Genomic DNA, 17,132 nt, shown 5'->3' with positions numbered 1-17,132 from the left:
TTTGATGCCTTCACTGTGAATGTACAACTTTCATAGTCATGAAAATACAGAAAAATCTTTAAATGAGAAGGTGTGTCCAAACTTTTGGTCTGTACTGTATATATTAAAATGTACTAATCTGTATTAAAAGAATTATGTGTTATGCTTATGTCACATTTGCTTCCGGATTAACTGTTTAAACATGTTTGCCATGTGCCCAGTTCGGGGTTTGTTTTTTTTTTTTGGTTTTTTTTTTCAAAAAATAACTTTCCTGACCGCTGTCCTCTTTTTTTTTTTTTTGGTTTTTGTCCTGATGACGATGTCATGTAGAACCTTGAAACACATTGACTTTTAAAGCCTTAATATTAAACTTTTGGGATTTTACCTCTGCCTTGAGTGTTATCAGCAGCGCAAGTGATATACACCACCGGCTTGCACGTCTTTTTTTCTGGTCTTTACATAAAAATTGAGTAACTCTGTAAATCATTTGCTTGACTTATCTTGAACCACTTTTTGGTTACATCGTGTTCAGTTAGCTGTTTAGATAGGAAAGTAAATTCCAAATTCTGCTGGACTTGTTTAATCAGGACAGTGCATTATGAAATGTCAGGTGATAGTTACGACTATCGTTACGTGACATGTCACACAGCAGAATGGGGACAAACCACAGTCCGGTCCAGAAAAAAACGATTTAAATCAACTGTCTAAATGGATTATAAAATGGTCCATATCCAGGTTTATTTTCCCATTGGACAATCAACATTTAATTAGAGATGCTCCCTGTCGTATTAACCTTTCAAGAACTGCCACTCCATTATGGGGTTTTATTTTATGACTCCTGGAATGTGTCCACTGCTATACTGCAGCCGATACACAGCTGTCAATAAAAACCATATTACTAGTAAGTGAGATTGCATCATCCTCCGATCCTGGCTGTTAAACCACTCAGAGGACTTTTCACTAATGTCATGGGCAACAATAAAATAACAATAATTACTAGTGATGAGCGAATATACTCGTTACTCGAGATTTCCCGAGCACGCTCAGGTGTCCTCCGAATATTTTTTTTAGTGCTCGGAGATTTAGTTTTTATTGCCGCAGCTGAATGATTTACATCTGTTATCCAGCATAAGTACATGTGTGGGTTGCCTGGATGCTAGGGAATCCCCACATGTACTTATGCTGGCTAACAGATGTAAATCATTCAGCTGCGGCAATAAAAACAATCTCCGAGCACTAAAAAATACTCTGAGGACACCAAGTAATGAGTATATTCGCTCATCACTAAAGATTACACAAAATGTACTTATTTTTTATTTTGTTTTTTTATTATTTAAGCCGAGAAAACAAACTTACATGTATTGGGTAATCCTCCACCCAGCCGTATTGAACTGAAGAATTAACTCAATGGTTATTGCAAAATATTTTCTAGAATTTGGTTATTTAGAAAGATAAGCACCACCAACAGTGTTTCCCGTTTTATACACTAATTGATCTATTGTCCTACTCCAATCTTTATAAATGGCTTTTTCCAAAGACAAACCTGTATTAATATGTTGTGATCTAAAATCCCTTTCTCATCTGATTAATTGTTCCCTTTCCCCTATGCAGCAGCATCCATGATCACACCAACTCTCATTGCTTCCTGAAACTACTACAAGGCAACCTCAAGGAGACGCTATATGATTGGCCTCAAAAAAAGTCAAATGGATCGATGGTAAAGAAGTCGGAAGGAGTACTGAAGCTAAATCAATGCGCGTATATCAATGGTAATTTCTACGGGCAATCATGCGGAGACTTAGTCATTAGTTTGTTTTTTTTTCCCCTCATTTGCTCTATGGTAAAATGTCTGTCTTTTTTGGACTGTCACTTCCGTCCCCTCCCCCACTACCTGCCCATTTCCGATCCAGCTACAGGTAAATGAGCACTCCATTAGTGGATAGCTTAATAATTGACCAAGACTATGACTGTAAAATACAACCTCCTACAATGTTCACCAGTGAGGTTGGGTATTCCATACTCTATACACATCTGTGGTTTGGAACTCTAAAACTTAGAGGACCCATGACTTGTCATGAGTGGGGTTTATATTTTTTTGTGACGGTCGCTGTTCTGAATCGGTGCTCCTTGGGTCCATATGGCAATAACAGATAAACTATATTGTTTTTCATACGTTTTTAAAGAAACCCTAATCTCTTCAGCTCTGACTGTATCTTTCCATGGTTTTATTTATCCGATCAAAGGGTTTATGCTCAAGGTGATACTAATTATCTTGTCATTGCTGTCTTATCTGCCTTGTACACAAATAACCTGCACTGCTGGAATCACTCCCCTCCTACAGACCAATCACTGAAGAAGATATTAAATATAATATCTTGTTTGCTTTGTCTTCCCATTCTGTTATGGAAAAACAAAAGGTGTCACGCTCATGAGGTGGAATTGCCATTCTCCTCAATTATCTGTTTACATTCTGAAACCTAAAATGTAACCTTTATAGACTGAGCTCTTGGGTTGGTGTACACCAAGCTCATCTGGTGTAGAAGTCCAAATGAAAAATCTGAAGACCTCATTAGACTTGACTAAAGTGTTACTGGAAAATTTCTAGTCAATTATAATTATAACTAGATGGCAGCCCGATTCTAAAGAATCGGGAGTCTAGAATCCATATATACTTTATTTATTCAAATGTAAGAATAATACAATTAATAAATAATAGTAAGAAAGAACAAAAAATGGCTGCACTCACCAGCTCTTGACAATTCTTGACAGTACGGCACATTTCTGATTGGTCGCTCGCGGCAGGCGGCAACCAATCAGAAAAGTGCCGCGCACCACGAAGGCATATATCTTTGTCCACCCTGAGCGGGTGTAGGACGCTGGTGACGTCACTTATCTCCGGACATTATCTCCGGACAAAGCCACGGAAGTTGGCACAAATTGCCGGAAGTAGTATTCTAGGCAATTATATATTAGATTTTAATGTTATCAGTGTTTACCTTTGAACGTTTATATTGTATTGTCCTGTCACCAGCCATGTGTACGATTATCGGCCGAAAGCCTCTCTGGAACCAATAATCACCCCATGTAAAGGTATCTTTATAAGTTAAAGATTCAGAATACTATGACTTTTATCATATCCTGAACAGTCAAGTTTTTTATGAACCGTTAAGGTTTTCTGGTTGAAGTAAAAAAAACTCTGAGTGTTTACAGTTTGAAACCATAAAATGTTGAAAAATTATGTCATTCTTGAGTAGATCACTCAATGGTGCTCATAAACGTGTCAAATTTGATCTATAATATACTTTAATATACGTTACTTTAATCTTTAATATACTTAAGAACAGGGCCCCAGACATCACACAGGGGGTCTGAAACACCGCACAGTGGTCCAAAATATCGCTGTGCTCTGCCTGGGGCCCCATATGCTGCCTGGGGCCCCTGTGCTCTGCCTGGGGCCCCATATGCTGCCTGGGGCCCCTGTGCTCTGCCTGGGGCCCCTGTGCTCTGCCTGGGGCCCCATGTTCTGCCTGGGGCCCCTGTGCTCTGCCTGGGGCCCCTGTACTCTGCCTGGGGCCACTGTGCTCTGCCTGGGGCCCCATATGCTGCCTGGGGCCCCTGTGCTCTGCCTGGGGCCCCATATGCTGCCTGGGGCCCCTGTGCTCTGCCTGGGGCCCCATATGCTGCCTGGGGCCCCTGTGCTCTGCCTGGGGCCCCTGTGCTCTGCCTGGGGCCCCTGTGCTCTGCCTGGGGCCCCATGTTCTGCCTGGGGCCACTGTGCTCTGCCTGAGGCCACTGTGCTCTGCCTGGGGCCACTGTGCTTTGCCTGGGGCCCCATATGCTGCCTGGGGCCCCAGTGCTCTGCCTGGGGCCCCATATGCTGCCTGGGGCCCCATATGCTGCCTGGGGCCCCTGTGCTCTGCCTGGGGCCCCTGTGCTCTGCCTGGGGCCCCATGTTCTCTGCCTGGGGCCCCATGTTCTCTGCCTGGGGCCCCATGTTCTCTGCCTGGGGCCCCTGTGCTCTGCCTGGGGCCCCTGTGCTCTGCCTGGGGCCCCTGTGCTCTGCCTGGGGCCCCATGTTCTGCCTGGGGCCCCTGTGCTCTGCCTGGGGCCACTGTGCTCTGCCTGGGGCCCCATATGCTGCCTGGGGCCACTGTGCTCTGCCTGGGGCCCCATATGCTGCCTGGGGCCCCTGTGCTCTGCCTGGGGCCCCTGTGCTCTGCCTGGGGCCCCTGTGCTCTGCCTGGGGCCCCTGTGCTCTGCCTGGGGCCCCATATGCTGCCTGGGGCCCCTGTGCTCTGCCTGGGGCCCCATATGCTGCCTGGGGCCCCTGTGCTCTGCCTGGGGCCCCATATGCTGCCTGGGGCCCCTGTGCTCTGCCTGAGGCCCCTGTGCTCTGCCTGGGGCCCCATATGCTGCCTGGGGCCCCTGTGCTCTGCCTGGGGCCCCATGTTCTGCCTGGGGCCACTGTGCTCTGCCTGGGGCCCCATATGCTGCCTGGGGCCCCATATGCTCTGCCTGGGGCCACTGTGCTCTGCCTGGGGCCCCATAGGCTGCCTGGGGCCCCTGTGCTCTGCCTGGGACCACTGTGCTCTGCCTGGGGCCCCATATGCTGCCTGGGGCCCCTGTGCTCTGCCTGGGGCCACTGTGCTCTGCCTGGGGCCCCATATGCTGCCTGGGGCCCCTGTGCTCTGCCTGGGTGTAGGACACTGGTGACGTCACTTATCTCCGGACATTAGCTCCGGACATTAGCTCCGGACAAAGCCACGGAAGTTGGCACAAATTGCAGGAAGTAGTATTCTAGGCAATTATATATTAGATGGGCATTTCCTGAAGGAAATACATGGTGCTTGAACAGCGCTACCAGCTTTACAGCAGCACTTTTCACACACGGGACTGGGGGGCGCGCTTACTTTTGCACCCGGGGCCGGGGGCGCGCTTACTTTTGCACCCGGGGGCGCACTTACTTTTGCACCCGGAGGCGCACTTACTTTTGCACCCGGAGGCGCACTTACTTTTGCACCCGGGGGCGCACTTACTTTTGCACCCGGGGGCGCACTTACTTTTGCACCCGGGGGCGCACTTACTTTTGCACCCGGGGGCGCACTTACTTTTGCACCCGGGGGCGCACTTACTTTTGCACCCGGGGGCGCACTTACTTTTGCACCCGGGGGCGCACTTACTTTTGCACCCGGGGGCGCACTTACTTTTGCACCCGGGGGCGCACTTACTTTTGCACCCGGGGGCGCACTTACTTTTGCACCCGGGGGCGCACTTACTTTTGCACCCGGGGGCGCACTTACTTTTGCACCCGGGGGCGCACTTACTTTTGCACCCGGGGGCGCACTTACTTTTGCACCCGGGGGCGCACTTACTTTTGCACCCGGGGGCGCACTTACTTTTGCACCCGGGGGCGCACTTACTTTTGCACCCGGGGGCGCACTTACTTTTGCACCCGGGGGCGCACTTACTTTTGCACCCGGGGGCGCACTTACTTTTGCACCCGGGGGCGCACTTACTTTTGCACCCGGGGGCGCACTTACTTTTGGGGCCGCACTTACTTTTGGTGGGCGGGGCTCCTCGGCCTCCGATTTGGTGGGCGGGGCTCCTCGTCCTCCGATTTGGTGGGCGGGGACCCTCGTCCTCCGATTTGGTGGGCGGGGACCCTCGGCCTCCGATTTGGTGGGCGGGGACCCTCGGCCTCCGATTTGGTGGGCGGGGACCCTCGGCCTCCGATGTGGTGGGCGGGGACCCTCGGCCTCCGATGTGGTGGGCGGGGCCCCTCGGCCTCCGATTTGGATGGTGTGGACCCTCGGCCTCCGATTTGGTGGGCGGAGACCCCCTGCCTCCAATGTGGTGGGCGGAGACCCCCTGCCTCCAATGTGGTGGGCGGGGACCCTCGGCCTCCGATGTGGTGGTCGGGGACCCTCGGCCTCCGCTTTGGTGGGCGGGGACCCTCGGCCTCCGCTTTGGTGGGCGGGGCCGGGCCCCTGTGCTCTGCCTGGGGCCCCATGTTCTGCCTGGGGCCCCTGTGCTCTGCCTGGGTGTAGGACACTGGTGACGTCACTTATCTCCGGACATTAGCTCCGGACATTAGCTCCGGACATTAGCTCCGGACAATAGCTCCGGACAATAGCTCCGGACAAAGCCACGGAAGTTGGCACAAATTGCAGGAAGTAGTATTCTAGGCAATTATATATTAGATATATAACTATAGTTGGTGTTGCTGTTTTAGAACAGACAACCAAAAGAATGGCCTGGAGCCATTTGCCTCACCATTGCCTTGATCTTCAAAAGCCTTCATTTTGCTTAAAAGAAGGGGGGAAAAAAAAGAAGAAAAAGCTGGTGCGCAAAATTACAGCTGCCAACACACCAAGGTCTGTAACTGGCAGGATTTGCTGAGAGATCATTTACCAAAATCATTACTGAGCTGCACATTCATTACATGATGATCTTTTGTTCCAAGTTATAAACAAAGGAAACTGACTGAAGACCAGAAGAGTGGTTTGTGAATCTGAGCATACTACATTGAGTTAGTGAGGGAAGTGGTGACTCGTCCGGGCATGTGCACTGGTTCCACTACCAATAGAGAGGGGAGGTACCAGCCATGGAGCTTTCTCTGATGGGTTTTGGTCCGTGTCATACAGCTTGCAGCATATGGAAACACAAGCTGCAGAACATAGAAACAATGGACTGAAAATCTAACTTGCAAAACGAAAAGTATATATTCTTCTTAAAGCAGTTTACTACATTACAATGTCCAATTCTCCATTCTCCTCCTCTTTTCAGACTCAATTGGTCTTCACCGAGTGGAAAACTCAAGTCACACAGAGACTGCTGTGAGCCTTCACTTGTACAGTCCTCCATTTGACCATTGCCAAACCTTTGACCAACGAACAGGACACAAAAATACAGTTAAAATGACTTTTTGGAGCAAATTTGGTGAACGGACTCCAGTGGTGAGTGTTCAGATTTTTAAAATTATGGTTTAAGAAACATCCTTGACTTGTCTTCAACAGCTTACATGAGCCGTTATATCGGAATAGGAGTTTTGCTCACAATATTGCAAACTTTGAATATTTTCTCTTGGCAAACAAGAAAACTCACAATTGTTTTGGTTTGCAAGTTTGTGTGTTCATCTTGTAATTCAGATCATGTAAAATCCCTTGACTCAACCTGAAGGCCACCTAACTCTATTCTTCCAATTCCTGACCTGTGGTGCATGTTTCAAATCTAACACCTCAATTTAACTGAGATGTTTGTGCAGATTTGCTCCACATAAATGCACTAGATGCAGAAAGTCCACAGGTAAAATGAGGGTTTGCGTTTCTGGTGCAGAAACACATCAAGAAACATTTGTAATTTAAAACTTTATTGATGACAACATGTTAGGTCAAAGCCAAATACCAGGAAAAGCATTATACAATTGGCAAAATAAGTATTTGATACGCTGCTGATTCTGCTAGTTTTCCCACCTACAAAGAATGGAGAGGTCTAATTATAGTGCTTTGGCACAAAGCACTATACTGTTATCCGAACGTGGTAAACTTCTTCTTCTTATTATTATTATTAGGCTTTTTTCCCGCAATTAATGCGGCCCGAACCGCTGCACGCACAGACTCCAGTGAGGCGTCATTTCGAAGCCAGCGTCCATGAGGTGTGCTAAGTATTTTTCGTGTCGATCGGATTTGTAGTTTTGGCACAATTTGCGTTTGAAAATTGTTTTCCCCTCATTGGAAAGCATTGTCTCAATGTGTTTCAATAGGGAAATTTTCCCATACGTTTATAATGGGCTGATTTCTGAGGCAATTTCAAAATAACTGCCAACTGCCACCTGGCTGATTAGCTCATTGATATGCGCAGTCAGACCCAGTTACTATGCCAACGCCTACGAACTGTACATGACCCCACTAGGACACAGGTTCGCCAGATAATATCAGCTCTTAAAGTGACCCGCCCACCAAATCGGACCCCCAGGGGCCCCGCCCACCAAATCGGACCCCCAGGGGCCCCGCCCACCAATTGGACCCTGAGGTGCCTAGCCCACCAAATCCTCAACCCTGAGGGGCTACAACTACCAAACCAGCGCCTGAGGGGCACCCAAGTGTGAAAGTCTTGCAGGGGCAGCCCGGGCACCATTCCAAAGCACTATCTGTAGGTCCTTCAGGAAATACCCATCTAGTTTTTATTGTAGCTACACTTCAACTATGAGACTGATACTAAAAAAAAAAAAATCGCATTGTATGATTTTAACATAATTTGCATTTTCTTGCATTAAATAAGTATTTGATACAATAGAATAACAACAATATTTGGTACAGAAACCTGTGTTTGCAATTAGGTCAGACATTTCCTGTAGTTCTTGACCAAGTTTGCACACATTGCAACAGGGCTTTTGGCCCACTCCTCCATACAGATCTTCTCCAGATCTTTCAGGTTTCCCGACTGTCTCTGGGCAACATGGAGTTTCATCTCCCTCCAAAGATTTTCTATTACGTTCAAGCCTGGAGACTGTCTAGGCCACTCCAGGACCTTGAAAGGTTTCTTACAGAGCCACTTCTTAGTTGCTCCGGCTGTGTTTCGGGTCATCGTCATGCTGGAAGACCGAGCCACAACCCATTCAATGTTCATACCGAGGGAAGTTGTTGGCCAAAATCTCATGATACAGGATACCCCATCCATCCTGACTTCAATGCGGTGCAGTTGTCCTGTCCCCTTGAAAAAAAGCACCCTCAAAGTATGAGGTTCCCCCCCCCCCATCATGATTCGCAGTTAGAACTCTGTTCTTGGGGATTTTAGTCATCCTTCTTTCTCCAAACACGGCGAGTGGAGTTGGTACCAAAAATTTCTATTTTAGTCTCATCTGACCACATAACCTTCTCCCATGCCTCCTCTGGATCATCCAGTTGGTCTTTGGCAAACTTCAAACAGATGCCTGGACATGTGCTTGCATGAGAAGGGAGACCTTGTGTGCCCTGCAGGATTTTAATCCATGACTACATAGTCATACGAACGGTAATGTTTGAGACTGCGGTCCCAGCTCTTTAGGTCAGTGATGGCGAACCTATGACACGCGTGTCAGTGCTGACACGCGTAGTCATTTTCAGTGACACGCCAGCCGCCGGCCGCGGCCCCATAGAAATTGCTTCTTTCCCAGGGTCTGAAGGAGAGGAAACTCTCCTTCAGGCCCTGGGAACCATATTAATATGTAAAATAAAGAATTAAAATAAAAAATATTGCTATACTCACCTGTCCGACGCAGCCTGGACGTCCGCGAGGGAACCGGCAGCGTTGTTTGCTTAAAAATCGCGGTTTTCCTTCCTTCCTTGAAGTCCCGGCTTGTGATTGGTTGCGTGCCGCCCATGTGACCGAGACGCGACCAATCACAGCAAGCCGTGACGTAATTTTAGGTCCTTCAGGATTTTAAAATTACGTTCCGGCGTTGTGATTGGTTGCGTCGCCCATGTGACCGCACGCAACCAATCACAACGCCGGAACGTAATTTTAAAATCCTGAAGGACCTAAAATTACGTCACGGCTTGCTGTGATTGGTCGCGTCTCGGTCACATGGGCGGCACGCAACCAATCACAAGCCGGGACTTCAAGTAAGGAAGGAAAACCGCGATTTTTAAGCAAACAACGCTGCCGGTTCCCTCGCGGACGTCCAGGCTGCGTCGGACAGGTGAGTATAGCAATATTTTTTATTTTAATTCTTTATTTTACACACATTAATGTTGTTTCGATACCGATACCCGATACCACAAAAGTATCGGATCTCGGTATCGGAATTCCGATACAGCAAATATCGGCCGATACCCGATACTTGCGGTATCGGAATACTAAACAATGGCATCCGATCCGATTTTTTATCGGATCGGATGCCATGCAGGAGGGTCTGTGGGTCCAAACAACAGAGCTCCGGTGCAGAGCGTCTAGGCCTGGGACTTCCGGTAGGCCAGGCGCAGCTCCCGGAAGTCCCAGGCCTCTGCGTCGGATCTGTGTTGTTTGGGCGGCATTGCGCTGCTCCCTGCTCCCTGCTGCGCCGACCAGAAGTCCCAGGCTGCACTTCTGAGGCCTGAGGAGATAGCTGTCTGGAGGCCCTGTGATAGCTGTCTGGACTCAGGCCCTGTGATAGCTGTCTGGACTCAGGCCCTGTGATTGCTGTCTGGACTCAGGCCCTGTGATAGCTGTCTGGAGGCCCTGTGATTGCTGTCTGGAGGCCCTGTGATAGCTGTCTGGACTCAGGCCCTGTGATTGCTGTCTGGACTCAGGCCCTGTGATAGCTGTCTGGAGGCCCTGTGATTGCTGTCTGGACTCAGGCCCTGTGATTGCTGTCTGGACTCAGGCCCTGTGATAGCTGTCTGGACTCAGGCCCTGTGATAGCTGTCTGGACTCAGGCCCTGTGATTGCTGTCTGGACTCAGGCCCTGTGATAGCTGTCTGGACTCAGGCCCTGTGATAGCTGTCTGGACTCAGGCCCTGTGATTGCTGTCTGGACTCAGGCCCTGTGATAGCTGTCTGGACTCAGGCCCTGTGATAGCTGTCTGGACTCAGGCCCTGTGATAGCTGTCTGGACTCAGGCCCTGTGATTGCTGTCTGGACTCAGGCCCTGTGATAGCTGTCTGGACTCAGGCCCTGTGATAGCTGTCTGGACTCAGGCCCTGTGATAGCTGTCTGGACTCAGGCCCTGTGATAGCTGTCTGGACTCAGGCCCTGTGATAGCTGTCTGGACTCAGGCCCTGTGATAGCTGTCTGGAGGCCCTGTGATTGCTGTCTGGACTCAGGCCCTGTGATTGCTGTCTGGAGGCCCTGTGATTGCTGTCTGGACTCAGGCCCTGTGATAGCTGTCTGGACTCAGGCCCTGTGATAGCTGTCTGGACTCAGGCCCTGTGATTGCTGTCTGGACTCAGGCCCTGTGATAGCTGTCTGGACTCAGGCCCTGTGATAGCTGTCTGGACTCAGGCCCTGTGATAGCTGTCTGGACTCAGGCCCTGTGATAGCTGTCTGGACTCAGGCCCTGTGATAGCTGTCTGGACTCAGGCCCTGTGATTGCTGTCTGGACTCAGGCCCTGTGATTGCTGTCTGGACTCAGGCCCTGTGATTGCTGTCTGGACTCAGGCCCTGTGATTGCTGTCTGGACTCAGGCCCTGTGATTGCTGTCTGGACTCAGGCCCTGTGATTGCTGTCTGGACTCAGGCCCTGTGATTGCTGTCTGGACTCAGGCCCTGTGATTGCTGTCTGGACTCAGGCCCTGTGATTGCTGTCTGGACTCAGGCCCTGTGATTGCTGTCTGGACTCAGGCCCTGTGATTGCTGTCTGGACTCAGGCCCTGTGATTGCTGTCTGGACTCAGGCCCTGTGATTGCTGTCTGGACTCAGGCCCTGTGACTACTACAGCAACCATCATCCAGTGAACTGTGGGGTGTCATTGGCCATTACTGAGATAAGTGAGAGGGAGGCATCAGTGATGGCGAACCTGTGGCAGTCCAGCTGTTGCAAAACTACAATTCCCATCATGGCTGGCCATTCAAAGCAAAGGCTTTGGCTGTAAAGACATGATGGGAATTGTAGTTTTGCAACAGCTGGAGTGCCACAGGTTCGCCATCACTGGAAGAATTCCCCCTCCCCCTCACTTATCTTAGTTCACGGCACCCCACACAAGTTAAATAATAGCAAGACCAACAAAAGAAACCAACTGACAGATGAACAAAGAAGTCACTAAGCAGGTAAGTTAATTCTAATTATACATATTTGTTATTTAAACTATACATGTCGCAAAATTATGTTTTTTTATCAAGGTGACACACCACCCAAGTTATGCTCGGTTTTTTGGCGAATTTTGACACACCGAGCTCAAAAGGTTGCCCATCACTGCTTTAGGTCATTGAACAGGTCCTCTCTTGTAGTTCTAGTCTGATTCCTGACCGAGCTTAGAATCATCCTTACACCATGAGGCGAGATTTTGCATGAAGCCCCAGACCAAGGAAGATTGACAGTCATCTTGTGCTTCTTAAATTTTCTAATAACTGCCAGCAGTTGTTGCCTTCTCACTAAGAAGCTTGCCTATTGTCCTGTAGCCTATCCCAGCCTTCTGTAGGTCTACAGTTCTTTTTTTTTTTTTTTTTTTTTTTTCATTCCCCTCTTCTTCTTCCCAGCTGCTCTGCTCCTCACCCTTACCATAGACTTTTGCACTGACTGATGACTTGTGCAAACAAAATTGGCCTTCTGTTTCTACATAAAGCTTAGAAGGATTAACCATGTCAGTTTTTAATCTCATGATGTCATAGACCTAAGAGAAAAGAGAAGAATTAGCTTGGTAGAAAGGCAAAATAAGCAATTGTAAGTGCACAGTGATGTATAATATGATGACTGCAATATATTAAGAGGCTAAATCTTTTGATGGGAGCCCTACTTTAAGATTGTTAGGCTTTTTGTTATGGAAATGTTAATGGTAGCTTGCCTCTATGGAAATATAAAATACAGTATTCGTATTTCAAATCCATTAAAGTGAACCTGTCAGCAGGATTGTGCACAGTAACCTACAGACAGTGTCAGGTTGGCGCTGTTATACTGATTACAATGATACCTGGGTTGATGAAACCTGTATTGTGGTTGTTGTGTAATCTTTATTTTCAGTTCATTCAGTTCAGTTTCATTTTCATGCTCTGGGGGGTCTTCATATGGTGTTCTGATTAGGTATTCATAATGCAGACTGCTGACAGGTCACTGATCCCTCACTTACCTGCCCCCTAGTTTACATCAGAGAGCTGCTACTGCACAGGCGCCATTTTCAAATGGATTTTTTTTTACATGCTCGATAACATCAAGAATAGTTATTAACTGGCCACTAAACATACGATTATGTTGCAGCGCAGGAGCCACGGCTGGGTCCTGCTTGCAGAAGCGTGTTTGTGTGTGTGTTTTGTTTTTTTGTTTGTTTTTTTTAAATTTCTTCAGTATGTACAGGTATTCATTATGCTAAATAGGGGGCAGGTCATTAAGGGATCAGTGACCTGTCAGCAGTCTGCATTATGAATATCTAATCAGAGCACCACATGAAGACCCCCACAGGCCGCCCCGGAGCACGGGCATATCATTAACACAAAACTGAAAATAAAGATTACACAACAACCACAAGATGGATTTCATCAACCAAGGTATCATTTTAATCAGTATAACTGCGCCGACCTGACACTGTAGGTCACTGTGCACAATCCTACTGACAGGTTCCCATTAATTTGTGGAAATTTGACACAATATTTTGCTTTATAATGAAGCTGCTAAATATGAAAATCTCGATGCCCATAGGGTCACCTAGAATAAAACGTTTTGATTTTTCTTATTTGCAGGCAACCGCACTATCCCAGGAAAACAACTAACTTTTGCAGAATTTATATTGGAATTGTTCTTGAAATACTGTGGAGCCCTGAAGATCATACGAAAATCTTGTAGCCTCTGAAGTTCTTGACCAAACTGTACATACTCCCTCAGTAGGGCCCACAAGATGGCAGTTCTGGAATATTAAATGTTTTAAAGTTCTCCTCAGGGTCTAAGCCTTAAATAAATAGTAATATAACTTTTATATTTTTAAAATGAGAGAATCCTTCTTTCTTTCCAATTTTTAAGTATAGAATTGTAAATGTTTAGCCTTAACCTTACATGTTGTTTCTTAGCTTCAAAGGACAGTTCATTTATGTGGAAACCAAGCCAAGATTTGTGTATAGACTTTTACTGCTCTTGTAACAAATGTACATTTCGATCTATATATATTTTTAGAAAAAAAAGTTGGCATATGAATTTGGAATCTTCACCAGGAACAATAAAGTTCAAATTCATTTTATTCTTTTTGCATTTGTGTTGACAGTTTTAATATAGTGTGGGTGTGTGTGTGTATTTAGAACATTTGTAGTAAATGGAGGATACGCGATCTCCCCACCCTCCATTTTAATCTCCAAAATTAATTGTTTGAGTGCTTTACGTCATTTCTACACTACTGTAAGCACTTCCAAAGGTTGTACTAGACTCGCAAAGAAAAGGTTGTTCTCCACAGGGGTATTCCTATTTTTGTTTTTGCCATGTTTCAAAGCATGCATGAGTAACCTCTGGTCCATGGGCTGTTTTTGGCATCTCTTGACCTTGACTTGACAGTTTTTTCTAATGGTCTGTGTGCTTGCGCTGCCAGCCTATTATTATTATTTTTTTTTTCCCCTAGAGTACAGGCACACTCAGTGTTCACTACTGAAGGCTGTGGCACACACCATGCTGGATTACTTCCTGATCTACATTACTTCCAGTGTCAGGACCTTCTTTTGTAGGTGGACCATGTAGAATAAATTTCAATTGCACACTCCTTTTGAATGCAAACGACAGTTGCACTCAGCAGGTATTCTCTTCTAGACAGGGATTTTTCTTCCCTGGAGGTGCGATTTGTTAAATCTGGAAGGTATAGTTCATGAGATATCCTTGGGTAGATTGATGAATGTGGAAAGCCTGTATTTCACACGTCCCAGACTGGGTGCTTGCTTAAATGGGCACTCAGTCTGAGTGCAACTGTTGTGAAAAAGGTTGAGTTGACATTCAAAGGTTGCTCTTATTTTTGACCTTTAATAAAAGAAATCTTGTTTGCATTCAAAAGGAGTGTGCAATTGAAATTTATTCTACATGGTCTATGAGGGATTTCACCAATCCCCTCAATTTGAACCTCCACTAGTGAAACTCCGAGTGCACACCAATATCTATTTTTCATTTTTTTTGTAGGTGGAGATAGCGCACTCTCTGCTCCTGTCCTGCTCGCATGTGCTGTATGTAGATCAGCCCCAGTTCTCCTATGTGATGTATACAGCAGACGTACCACTGCTTGACTTCTATAAATGTTATGTGATTGATGAATTTTCCACTATGAGCGGACATGAAATGTGCATCTATGTTCGGAGCAACTTGCTGCTGCCATCAGTTCTTTACAAAACTTATCACAAAGAGTTGACTGCGCTCCAGACTGACACAAACCTGAAAAATCATTTGCAAGTAGCAACATCATTACCTCCGAATGTCACACAACTCCCAAAAAGAAGCCATTACATTAGGGATGAGTTTATTGAATATTTGACAGAGTATAGCAGGATACATTTCAAATTGAGACTTGTGTACGTGACACAGAAAAAAAAAAATGTTCCCCCACCCCTGTTTTTAATGTTGAACTCGATGCTCAAAGAAGCTAGGAATCAAGAAAGGGGAGCAAAGTTATAAGAACCACTCTCAGACAGCATTCACAGGTTCAGATGGCTACTCTAGGTTTGTTTATAGTACCAATAAATTCTGACAAAAATAGCACGTCACTCCTAAGATAAATCTGGTGCACAGACGAGGGTCGCCAGTCCCTTTAATGCAAAAATAATCCAAAGTCCGGCACTCAGAAGAATATTTTTATATATTTTATTAATTCATATTTTCCCAGTATGTTCAATATAACGTTTCGGTCTAATTGACCTTCATCAAACCTCTGCAAAAAGTGTATCCAATACGCCTCCCTCAATAGAAGTTTCTTGTTTATATCACCTCCTCTACGATTCAGAGAGACTTCTTCCAAAACTAAAAATCTTAGTTGTGTGACAGAATGTCCTGCTTCGTGAAAATGATACGGAACCGGTAAATGATGCTTCCCACAACGTATATCCGATTTATGGTAGGAAATGCGGTCTTTTATGGCTTGGGTGGTTTCTCCAACGTAAATTTTACCGCAAGGGCATTTTATCGCATACACGACTTGTTTGGAATTACATGTAAAAAAACCTTTTATCGGGATGTCAGCCCCCGTTAATGGATGAGAAATTTTAGGACCTTTCAGTACGTTTGCACATTGTAAGCATGGAAAAGTACCTTTCCTTTGAGCGTCTCACGACAAACTTTTTTTCAGACACAATCGAGAGCCAATATCTGCTCTCACAACCTTGTTCCTCAAGTTACTAGGCCGTCTAAAACATGGCAGGAAAGGTACTTGGAATTCTGCTACTTCTGGAAAACTCTCACCTAGAATATGCCAGTGTTTACGCACTTTACTATGAAACTTATACATGTATGGATGGAAAGTATGAACCAAAGGGATTCTAGAAGAAGGTCCTAAGTCTCTCATGGAACTCGTCTTATTACGGCACTGTCGTAATATGCGTGATGGATAGCCCCTCACTGAAAATTTCTCCTCCATCTCATCTAGACGTCGAGAGCATAGTGATGGATCGCTGACAATTCTACGTACTCTCTCAAATTGTGAGCAAGGGATAGATTTTTTCATTGCTCTGGGATGACAGCTCTGGTAAAGTAAAAGGTTATTCCGATCTGTCTCTTTTACATAAAGATCAACCATTAATGTACCGTCCGACTGTTGAATGATCATAGTATCTAGGAAATTAATTTTTATAGAATTATAATTTAATGTAAAGGAGAGTTCTGGCCAAATGGAATTAATATAATCAAAAAAGCTATTCAAGCTATCAACTGAACCCCTCCACAAGCAAAATACATCATCGATATACCTACGCCATAACAGGCAATGTGACTGATATAGCTCATTACTGTATACATAATCGGATTCGAAAGTAGACATAAAACAATTAGCATAAGGTGGGGCCACATTGGACCCCATCGCCGAGGATTCATTACCCAAAGAAGAATTTGATACAGTAAAAAGTTGTACAAAGGAAAACGTTGACAACTTTAAGAAGGAAACAGAAAAACGAAAACGGCAGAAATTTATACGTGATACCCAAGATTATCTACAGAAACGAGTTTACAGATGGCAAAACTCCTCCTTTCGTCCGAATTATCGAAGTTACAGATATACAGACGGATCTTTGGCCTCAAGCTCGGACAACGAACGTGGAGATCACAGCTCTTTCTTAGGGTCAGGCCGGAGGTTCAATTCAAGAAAAGGACGAGGAGGGGGGGCCAATGTTTCAGACATAAACCGTCATGCCATGAACACCAGATCTCAGGTAACAAGTCGAATTTAGTGGTTAATATATCTCAGAAATCTCTGGGGGTATCACAATTAAGTGGGACAAAACGACAAGCCCTTTTGTAATAGACGTATCGATTTAGTTCTTTTCAATTTGATATTGATTTACAAAGATTTTATAGAAATATACGACTGAAAGCCTATTTT

General features: G+C 46.0%; 1 protein-coding gene across 1 annotated transcript in view; it reads left to right on the top strand.

Annotated features, from left to right (window-relative positions):
- Positions 1–13,814, top strand: part of CDO1 (cysteine dioxygenase type 1) — a 53,296-nt gene extending 39,482 nt beyond the window's left edge. The window contains exons 3-5 of the mRNA XM_077290638.1: positions 1,591–1,748; positions 6,766–6,935; positions 13,324–13,814. Of these exons, the coding sequence (XP_077146753.1) occupies positions 1,591–1,748; positions 6,766–6,935; positions 13,324–13,353 (358 nt within the window). The 3' untranslated portion in view covers positions 13,354–13,814. The remainder of the gene's footprint in view (positions 1–1,590; positions 1,749–6,765; positions 6,936–13,323) is intronic.
- The last annotated feature ends 3,318 nt before the right edge of the window (positions 13,815–17,132 follow it).

Source organism: Ranitomeya variabilis, chromosome 1 (genome assembly GCF_051348905.1).
Source record: "Ranitomeya variabilis isolate aRanVar5 chromosome 1, aRanVar5.hap1, whole genome shotgun sequence".
Lineage (NCBI taxonomy): Eukaryota > Metazoa > Chordata > Amphibia > Anura > Dendrobatidae > Ranitomeya > Ranitomeya variabilis.
The sequence above is the reverse complement of the archived record's forward strand: the minus strand, read 5'-3'. Positions and strand labels throughout refer to the sequence as shown.